We start from the raw sequence: 11,209 nt of genomic DNA, 5'->3' as shown, positions 1-11,209 counted from the left end.
TATATTATGATATATAGTAAAAGAAAGATTATTCAAAAACCTTGTTTATGTAACAGCTTTGCATTTATCCATTGTCTCTGTCAGTGTCGGGAGGGGAGGACAAGCTCCCTCTGGCACGAGGGGTGGAGCCCCGCAGCTGCAGAAGTGCTGTCCCCTGCAAGGCCCCACCTGCTCCACCAGCCCCGGAGCCCTGTCCCCTGTCACCTGGGGAGTCCCTCTCTGTCAGGCTGTCAGCACCTGGAGCCCTTCCCCACTGCGGGCATGGCAGCTGCCATTGTATTCCAGCTGCCAGGATGTAAAATGCCATGTGCCATGTTTTTAGACTGCTTTCTGACTGGCTGGCTGCGGAATTTGACACACTGGTAACTCCAGGTGTTTTCAGGATTGTGGTTGGCAGGACCAGCCATCCCATCCTGTTTCTCCCCTTCCCTGACAGCACAGTCCTCCATGGTGTTTCAGCCACCGTTTTATGGCCAGTAGCCACCATTTTTTTTACAATTTCATGGCCCCTGTGTTTACAAACTGCCCTACGATTGGCTGCCAGGACAGCCACTGTTTGCCATTCTACCCAGAACTACATCAGAAAAGGAAGCCTCCCCTTCCTCTGTCCGTGGAGACACCCTTTCAGACAGGGCAGTGCAAGGTGTGCAGTTTGATGCTGTATTTCAGGTATTTGGGTATTTATATAGAGTGCTGTACTTTCCCATAAAAATTATGTCTAAATCAAATTTCCATAGCTTGTTTAGTGTTGTGCAACATAGAAATATCATCATACACTGAACATTTTGTATCTAGGCTTGTTGGCTGTGTCATTGCAGCGGTGCTGTGTTACTGATAGCTTTAAGAAAAAGCAATACTGTTTTAAGTAAAGGCTTTCATGTCTCATAATTTTCCTAAATGTTCAGCACATATCATTCCAGTACTTAATTGTAATCCAGATATCCTCATACAGTTGTTGTTTGTGTTTGTTTTTGCTAAATCACTTTTTTAAAGAATGATCTAGAAAAAAATGCACAAACGAATAGCTTCTGTGTCTGTCATTAGACCTTTTATGATGTTATGTGTTATAGAGAAATGAGTCATTTATAGTTTAAAGGAAGACACAGCTGTTACGTTTTCTAGTGAGATAAGACCTTTGCGCTGTTTGCTATAAATGGAAAAAGTCAAATGAGCTCTCCTCTCAGCTGTTGTTTTAGCAGCTGACTGTTACAGTAAAGTAACTGTGGTGTGAATGTAATTGTTGTGTTTGTAGAAAATCTTTCAAGGTATGTATTTTAATGGAATACTACCTATATTACAAAGCAGTCATTATTTCAATAAACTCTGATAATGCTATACCTTGTTGTAGATCTTATATTCAAATAGTTGTATTTTGATCCTATTTCCATTACATTCAAAGAACATTTTACCATATGGGTGGAGACTTCAATTTGAATTATTTTGAAAAGCAGAACTTTACCTGAATAACATATATTTTATGTTTAAACAATAGTGTTTGGTTTACAAATAAATACAACCAAATGGGTATTAAGAAGGAGCTCATAATTAATTTCAGGGTCCTATTATCAATATCTGAAAAAATTGAATATGAGATATTGTTATGGTAAAAAATAATCTTAGAGCATAGGCAATTCATTATAAGTTCTGGAGTATTTTAGTATCTTTATGACTGCAGCAATGACACAGATTAAGCAACTCTGAAGAAGTGAACAGTAGTTAAAACTGACAACTTGATTAATAATATTTCTATTTCAGAATATTTAGTAACTTGTATATGTACAGTCTTGCTCATAGCTGTATCACTGAGGGTCAGATTCTGCTGTCCTTACTCATGTCAAATAATTTATTACATTGCACATAATCTTATTGATTCAATGTGGAGAATGATGGCAAAACCTGACCATAGTGACTAAGAGCAACAGTTGCTTCTTTCAGTCTTTGACAGCTGCAAGAGCAGCTCTGTTTTTCCAAACCATCCATCCTAAATTCCGACCCGTAAGGGTATGTACCTATATTTAGCTACTGAGATTAAGTTGCAGAGGCTTCAGGCAGGGCAAAAAGCACATTGGTCTGCCTTTTTTACAGACAGACCTTTGGGCAGGCAACAGCTAAAGCTTTCTACTCCCTCCCCTTTCCTAAGTGTCTGTGAAATGGATTCCCAAAGGGAACTCACTGAAGAGCTCAGACTTTACCAATCCACCCTCCTTCAAGATGGCCTCAAGGAACTTCTCGAAGAGAAAAAGTTTATAGATTGCTCTCTAAAAGCTGGTGACAGAAGCCTGCCTTGCCACAGATTGATTCTGTCGGCATGTAGCCCTTATTTTCGTGAGTATTTCTTATCTGAGCAAAGTGAAGAGAAAAAGAAGGAGGTAGTTCTAGATAACGTTGACCCCAACATCCTGGATATGATTGTCAAATACCTTTATTCAGCAAGTATTGATCTTAACGATTCTAACGTACAAGATATTTTTGCTTTGGCCAGCCGCTTTCAGATCCCTTCTGTGTTCACTGTGTGCGTCTCCTACCTTCAGAAGAGGCTTGCTGTTGGTAACTGCCTGGCCATCCTCCGATTAGGTGTTCTGCTTGATTGCCCAAGACTTGCCTTTTCTGCCCGTGATTTTGTTTCAGATCATTTTGTGCAGATCTGCAAAGAAGAGGACTTCATGCAGCTTGCCCCACACGAACTTATCTCGATTATTTCACCTGACAGCTTAAATGTAGAGAAGGAAGAACTGGTATTTGAGGCAGTAATGAGATGGGTCCGAACAGACAAGGAGAACAGAGTAAAGAGCCTGGGGGAAATTTTTGACTGCATACGTTTTCGTCTTATGCCAGAAAAATATTTCAAAGAACAGGTTGAGAAGGATGATATAATTAAAAGCAACTCAGACCTTCAGAAAAAAGTAAAAATCATTAAGGATGCTTTTGCTGGAAAACTGCCTGACTCTAGCAAAAGCACAGACAAGTCAACCAAAGGGGAAGTGAATGGTGATGTAGGAGATGAAGATTTACTGCCTGGCTACCTAAATGACCTTCCCAGGCATGGCATGTTTGTCAAAGACCTAATTCTTCTGGTTAATGACACTGCTGCAGTAGCTTATGATCCTCTTGAAAATGAATGCTACCTTGCAGCCCTGGCAGAGCAGATTCCCAGAAATCATTCCAGTATAGTCACCAAACAAAATCAGGTCTACATTGTTGGAGGACTATATGTGGAAGAGGAGAACAAGGATCAGCCTTTCCAGTCATATTTCTTTCAGGTACAAGCTTTATAATTATTGTTGCAATAACAGGTTACTGAAAACTATTCTGAGTCTCTCCAAGTGAGCTGTCTAGTCTCTTTGTATGGTGATGGAGACAAGTATCTAGAGAGAGCTATTCCTGTCTCAGAGAAACAAAACCAAGGGACTTGCATCTTCTTTTTCAAGATCAAGCCCTGGTGACATCTCAAATATTAAAAGGATTAATATATTCTATCTAAGCACTGGCTTTCACTGTTTAAGACCCAGATTTTTCATGGTACAGATGCCTAAATATAAGTCTAGTAATATTTTTGTAAAATATCTTTTGTGTATTTTTGTTAACTTCCATGAAATTTGGAGTGCTTTAGCTGATTTAGATCTAATGAGATGTCTTTCTTTTCTGCATCTGAAATACTTGTATGACAGCAGTAATGTGTGTATTTTAAGTGCAGCTTCTGTCACTAAAGCAGCAGAAGTCCTTTTGTCATGTCTACATTTGAAAGCCTAAGGGCATTCCAAATACTTAATTTAGAGACAGAAGGCTTTTTTCTTGGCAAACTGTCAGTGTCAGTACAGTAAATATCATGTTTCAACTGAGTTTCAATTTTATATCTTTGTAAATCTGTATAAATATAAATATAAATATACAATTTGGCATTCTTACACCATAAACTAAGTCTGTTGTGGTTTTAACTACATGTTTTGGGGGATATTTGAACTATTTTATGAGGAATTCTGCAATATGCTGCTGGCCATGTGTCCCATCCTTAGGTACATTGGCCTAAAAGAGTAAAAGTCCTGTTTCAATATGAAATCAAGCACAGTAATAAGCAGTGATAGCATTTTAAAGCCTTCAGATATGAAAAAAATGCAAATATTGCTTAGAGGAGCATGGCTCACTGTGATTTCACACACAATGAAATAGTTGCTTTCAGACATTTGTTATATCAATGAAAGGGAAATCATAGTTTGCTGGGGAGGGTTTAACACTCTTTCATTTCCTTATGTAGGTATAAAACACTAATCACTGAAGTGCAAAACTAGTTACAGAAATATTCTTCTAATATAAATTATATGTTGATGTCAGAATGTATTTATAGCCCAGAACTGAATAGTCGAAGTTTCAGGCTACTAGAAAGGGGCCTCTGAAAAACTAAATCTCAAGACTGATACTAAAAATCAATGAAGTTTTCAAAACCCTACTTTATATGTTGACATCCATTTCCTGAAATCCTCTTCGTTTGCTTGTCATCTTTAAGCTTGCTGCTTTAAGCAGCTTGCTGCTGCTGTTCTCTTTAGTTAAAATACTTGTCTGCATTACTCATGTGGCTGTTGATCTCTCTAAAATACTAATGTGCCAAAACAATTTTTACTTGCTGATCTTCCTTTCTCCAGCAGTAAAGTGTTGTAATTGGTAGCTCACAACCCAGGAGAAAACAAGGCTGCCACTGGCTCGAAAATGTGTGATTAGTTGATGGCCTGTCAGCAGTAGAGATGTCATCTTCAAGAGTGATGCACTAAGCGAGCCGTGATCTGTGAGGGGAATATCTCCTCCGTTACCACAGCCACATCCAGCTGCTGGGGAAATCCATGTCCATGAACTACATTTCACTGTTGCAATAAAACTTTCTGTCCAATAGCAGTGGTCTGTCAGATTTGGGAGATGCATTTTAGCATGGAAACCCTGACTGTGGAACATACTTCTGGATGTCACTGAGCTAAACCCAGGCTTTCTGTCAAATGCCTTTACACTTTTGCAACCTCACATCTTACCCTGCCTTCCTGTACAGCATCAAGCAAATCTACGTGCAGTTAAAGTCAGCAAATCTTTTTGAATGTTAGAGATCATTCAGGTTCAATTGTAAGTTTGCAGATAAAAAAAAAAAGCACACCACAGTTCTAGGAAAATAGTCTTTTTTTTTCTTCTGTCCTCTTGCTGCTTTTCCTTAGATGTTTTCAGCATATCGGATATGAATCAAGAAAGCCATGAGAGTACTTTAGTAGGGATGACATCAATATTATTTCCAAGGGAGCTGCACTGCCTACCTGTTTTGCTTGAGTGAAGCCTTTATTCATTGTGTCTTCAGAGATCTTGTGAGCTCTTGAGGGTATTTGTAATGAAACATCACCTCTGTTGCTCTAGGGATTGCAGAAGAAACATCTGTGCCATTTGCCACATGATATTTCCTGAAAAACTGTGTAAGCACGTCTGGCATCTCATTGTAGAGATGAGCACAACCAGCTAAACCTATAGGTGTGGAACAGCAGGAGTGTCTGCTCCTTTGGGCAAGAAGAACCACTTTCCAACATGTGATAGGGAACTGAGAGTGAGGGACCTTTAAACAAGGAAGAAGAGCTTAATAAAGAGGCCAAGAAACTATGAGGTGAGCAGACACAAAGAGAGCTGTGTGGCACTGGCTGCTACACTGGCCACTACATCTCAGCACCATGAAGCAGGGGTCATCATTCATTAGCTGCACTGGGGGAAGGGCAGGTTGTTCAGGCAAGCACATTTGCTGTTAAGAGACACTGAGCGCAATTAGATAAATTCTGTGCAACAACATTCATTGTGTGGATTTTTCCTCTTCGCCTTTCCTAACCCTCCCTGTTGGGATGCTCTTTCAGCTGGACAGCATCGCTGGTGAGTGGGTTGCCCTTCCTCCACTGCCATCAGCCAGGTGTCTCTTCGGGCTGGGAGAGTCCGAAGACAAGATCTATGTAATAGCAGGCAAGGACCTTCGCACGGAGGAGTCGCTGGATTCAGTACTGTGCTATGACCCCACGTATGTTTAACATTTAGTTATGCCCACTGAGGACATGTTGATGGCCCATTATTAGTTGAAAGAGCCTAACAGTGATCTTTTTGTTCCAGGGCAATGAAATGGGGAGAGATCAAAAAACTACCCATCAAAGTATACGGCCATGCTACTATCTCAAACAATGGATTGATATATTGTCTTGGTGGAAAAACTGATGATAAGTGAGTCTCTTTCATGACAATTTATAACATTATTTGTTTGGTCCTTAATAGATTGTATGTCCTCACACTCAGAAATCAGCATTTCCCTTTTTTGCATCTCTTGATTAAGGTTGCTGACAGTCTGGCAGAGGGTTGCTGATGTCTGGCTGACGTTATGGTTTGGAGGATTTTGTGTTTGTGATAAGTTAAATTCCATATTAATTGTAATCCCAACTTGTTATTTTAATGACCATACTTATTTCCAAGGCAAATTTTACTTACACTGCAGATACATAGTAGTTAGTGTGTCTAAGCTATGAGGATCCTCACTGAAAGTATTCTTTCCTCTCAGATAGAAATACCTAGGTGCCATGGAATTACTGTCTCAGGTTTTCCAGTTCTCTGACCTGTGATACCTGTTATACCTTAATAGGTATAACATTAAGAAAATAAAAGTTTTCACCCACGCTGAACATGTGGTAGTAATTTTTAAGTGTTTTCATAGGGGATTTTTAAGATACAAATTTGTCAAATCAGCCAAAACACCAGCATAATTTTTCCTTTATGACCTTTCCCATATATTGCTCCACAAATCCATCTGAACTGAATATGCTGGGAAAGGATGTTGTCTTTCTCCTCTAATGTACAGTGAAATTGCTGTCCTGTGTAATATAAACAGCATTTAACATTTGATTTAGTTCTATGGATGTGATTAGTGCTTTGTAGACATTGCAAGGATTCCCAGATTAGATACAAGAAAGGATCTGCACGAGAGGAAAGAGGTGTTATACATAAACCCACACAATCTACCTCAACTAGGTCTCACTTGGAACAAGCCAAAATTTCATGAGACATGATCACAGGTTTTCTTTTTCCTCTCCAGGAAATGCACTAATAGACTATTTGTGTACAATCCCAAGAAAGGAGACTGGAGAGACCTGGCTCCAATGAAAGTGCCTCGCTCAATGTTTGGAACGGCGATCCATAAGGGCAAGATTGTCATTGCAGGTGGTGTCACTGAGGAAGGCCTTACTGCATCTGTTGAAGCTTTTGATCTGACCACCAATAAGTGAGTGCAATATTCAAGCTATTTTAAGGAAGTGTTTTATCATTGAAGCTTTAGGAGCTCCAAAGTAAGTCACAAAGGTGTTCAGGTACATGTACTCCCACTGAGACATTTGGTCTACAGTCACATCTTCAGCAACAACAGCAGCAGTTTACAGAGCCCATCTCTGGCCATTTTTCCTGCCCCACATGCATTTGTCAGCACTGCTACATTGCAAACATGCTCACCACCCTCTTTTTTTTTTTTAAGTCTGATTACTTTCCCAATTTAGTTGACCCCACGACACATAAACAGGTGTGGTGCTATAATAGGGAAGAAGTGGGAGAATGAACAAGGGCGGTGCAGTCTAGTTGAAATAGCACTGGCAATAAATGTGAAATCCTGGCAAGAGAAATTGTGTGCTTGAAGAGGACCAGCTCAATGTCCTTCAGGTACTTGGCCTTGTGATGTCTTGCTGTTCACTTACCTTGGCACAGCAAATGCCATTTACCACTGATTATTGACATACTTATTTAATATGAAAACTCCAGGAAGACTTCAAATGTATGTGCATGCTCTGAAATACTATATAGAAAGAGTAATGACAAGAGAGTAAGTCATACCTGAAATTAGCTCACTTATTTGGTCTATATACTTTCCAATACTCTTCTACACAGCCAGAATCTTTTGCAGTCAGCATCCATCAAATGTTTATGATTTTTTAGGCGTTTACACACTCTGCATATGTCTTTCTAATCTTAATTTTCTTTTTTTTTGTTACTTTCATTACTTTTCCTTCCTATCACCTTCTTTACAAACTTTCATTTCAAATAGTGTCAGTAAAACTCTATTGTGACAGCTCAAACTTGTAAGTGGTCCTGAATGCACCTTTATCTTAATAAGCACTTCTGCTCTATATTAACACATTTGCCTGTGCTGTCTTCATTGACATGTGGCATTGCAGCCTTCAACCTCATAACAAAAGCATTAACTTGAATGTATGCTATCCCAAAGAGACTTGCTTCTAAAATTTAACATTACAAAACGTGCATTATACAAGAAGTAATTCCATAAGGGAACTTCTAACTTTACTTCTTCTATAGAAAGCAAAGTGAAGGTTATTTGTTACCATGATATCTGGCACATTCTCCTCTTCCATTGTTCAGAAATATGTAGCTTATGGTCTAAAAAACCTGCAGATTTTTGTCTTTGTTTATTCTATGTTCTTACAGTCAAGTCACACAAGCAAGAAATAAAAATTGGCCTATTAATTTTAATTTTGAGATTATCCAGAAGTGGGATGTTTGTGTGTTTCATATGTTCATAGGTGTGAATTGGCAGAAAAATTGAAATTATACTAATGAGCACCAGTGATTATTTTTTTAGCTCAAATTATTATGCCAATGCCACTTGAATATGCATTTTGGAAACTGTAGGGGAAAATGACAATAACTGGGGAACAATACATCTGTATGAAGTATATTACTGATGATGGCACCAGGGAATCTGTAAGAAGTGGTCTCTGGGACAAGATGTCATCACAGTGTAATTGTGTCATTTAAGACCTGCAGAAGTCCCTGTGGGGATGGAGACACTGAAACTTACTGCTAATAAATCTCAGAATTTTTTCCTTTTACTAAACCATTCACTCAAGTGGCCTTGGTTCCTGAATTTGTGTCACTCAGAACAGTATCTTAGTGCATTCAGTTTACAATATTTCTCACATGTTTAAACTTGAGTTTTTCTTTTCATCTTTAGATGGGAGGTTATGCCTGAATTTCCCCAAGAGAGAAGTTCCATCAGTTTAGTCACCTTAAGCGGAGCTTTGTATGCTATTGGAGGCTTTGCAATGATTCAGCTTGAATCTAAAGAATTTGCACCTAGTGAAGTCACTGACATATGGAAGTAAGTTTAATTTTAGTCACACTTTCCTGGTGGAAACTGAGGTTTGTAGACACTGGAGGTTAACATTATTTTTCCGTTTAACTCTGAAAATGATCCATAGCACAGGTTGTAAAGCACTTGTTGACAGATAAAAAAGTTTGTCAGAAAGTATCAAATAAACATGAGACTTGGATCAGATGACTACTTCCACCTACTAATCATTTGACCAGTATGAGTCATGATCTTCAGTTTCTTTAAAAGAGTAAGTTGCCAGATCACTTGGCAGGTTTAGCCTTGCCAATAAAAACATTCTCATGATATTCTTATGCAGAAAAGCATGTATACACAGTGGCCTGTACATACTGATGTTTTAATAGTCAAATGAGTAACTGTTCCAAGAGAATTGGAATTCCCTATCTCCTAGATTTTTTTTTAACCTAATCACAGTATCAGTGATAAAACATCATATCTCTGCTGAGACTCTTCACTTGTTAATGTAAATTGAGAAGTTTTAATTGGCAGTAGGAAGGATTCCCCCAAAAAACAACTTTATATGCAAGAATCTGAAGAAATTGAGAAGGGATACTTAAGACAAAGAGGAAGCTTTATACAAGTAATTAAAGCATGACAGAGCCAGCAACAAGCTTTAGGGACCAGGAAAAGGACAACTCAGGAACAAGAACATCTTTCTGTTCTGATCTAGAGGACAAAAGCAGCCTTCTGTGGCATCCTTTAGCACATGGCTGCTACAAGCCTTTGCAACAGGTGCACTGTCCTCCTTTTCATGTATGTGTGCTGAAGCATGAAACTAAGAAGCTATTTTCTAACCTTATTTTTTTAAATGCAGGTATGATGATGAAAAGAAGGAATGGATTGGCATACTGAAGGAGATCCGATATGCTACGGGAGCCTCCTGCCTGGCTACACGCTTAAACCTCTTCAAGTTATCAAAACTGTAAACAAAATGCTGGAAGATATGATATGGTGAGGGAGTTTCAATAGGCTCTTCTGGTTTTGTTGCATGAAAATGTCCCCAAATGGTACAGTTTTATAACAGCGTGCTAATTATACTGGGAACCGTTAAACAGTTCATTTGTCTGTCCACATCTTAAGATATTTACTAGTTAACCAGCAACCACGGAATTTTTGCCAGTGTTTAAAATCCTGAAGAGCTCTAATTAACGTTGATTAAAATAAATTAAGATTTCAGCAAGGACTCCATTTTTCACACTGTGAAATTGCAAATAAAACCAGTTAGACTTCCTTGCACTCCAGCAATCCAGGATATTGGTGGCTTACCCTCCAAACAATGCCCATGAATTAACTGTTAAATACAACTAATAGGTAGCTAGTTTTATTCTAACTGGTGGTTTGTATAGCCGGATTTCCCCTTTCAGCAGCATATGTAAATCCTGCATTCTTCAGCAATATCTTGGAAATATTTTCATCACAGCCCTCAAAAAAATAATTTAGCCTGGAATTGAAATGCATGTTAAAAACAAAGGGGCTTAATGCTATGTGGCCTAATAAATGCCAGTCTCAGCCAAAACTGTACTAGTAGCCAGACTTGAGGGAAGAGAGAGAAGTTCACAAGGTTAATAGCTCTAATGTTTCACCTACTATGTTTAGGCTTCTAGTAACAAGGATTTTCGACTTTTTTTATGCTTTTATATTTATTTCCAAAGCAAATATTTTATGGAAGTTTTTCTCAGAGATCTGAGGCTGATAACAAGCATTCATAAAAAAGTCCAAGAAGAGTTGATAATCAGTAAATACCTATGACAGAGAGGACTTTTTCATCTAATAAAGAGTTGATGCATTTTGACATTGAAAACTTTTAACAATTAAACTTTGTTTTTAAAATTATAAAAGTATCACTTGTTGGTGTCTTTTTTAGAGACCAGCTCATCATCACTACCATATTGACAGGACACAGATTTCTTAGTACAGCCTTTGCCCAAAACAGAGCACTCAGTTTTCTTCAAGTAGAGTATCTCCTCAAAGGATTTCTCCATTGAATAAAGAGGGTGTCATAATCTAAAGAATTTCATAAATCTAAATCTAATTACAACTGATGTA

General features: G+C 38.5%; 1 protein-coding gene across 1 annotated transcript; it reads left to right on the top strand.

The window, feature by feature from the left end:
- The first annotated feature begins 2,075 nt into the window (after positions 1 to 2,075).
- On the top strand, positions 2,076 to 10,996 carry KLHL41 (kelch like family member 41). Its single transcript, XM_027637004.1, has 6 exons — positions 2,076 to 3,260; positions 5,868 to 6,025; positions 6,115 to 6,222; positions 7,085 to 7,270; positions 9,005 to 9,151; positions 9,978 to 10,996. The coding sequence occupies exons 1-6, from the start codon at positions 2,151 to 2,153 to the stop codon at positions 10,087 to 10,089; spliced, it is 1,821 nt and encodes a 606-aa protein (XP_027492805.1). The 5' UTR covers positions 2,076 to 2,150; the 3' UTR covers positions 10,090 to 10,996.
- The last annotated feature ends 213 nt before the right edge of the window (positions 10,997 to 11,209 follow it).

This window comes from Corapipo altera, unplaced genomic scaffold (genome assembly GCF_003945725.1).
Source record: "Corapipo altera isolate COAL_440 unplaced genomic scaffold, ASM394572v1 45, whole genome shotgun sequence".
NCBI classification, from domain to species: Eukaryota; Metazoa; Chordata; class Aves; order Passeriformes; family Pipridae; genus Corapipo; species Corapipo altera.
Note: the sequence above shows the minus strand (reverse complement) of the source record. Positions and strands in the feature narration are given on the sequence as shown.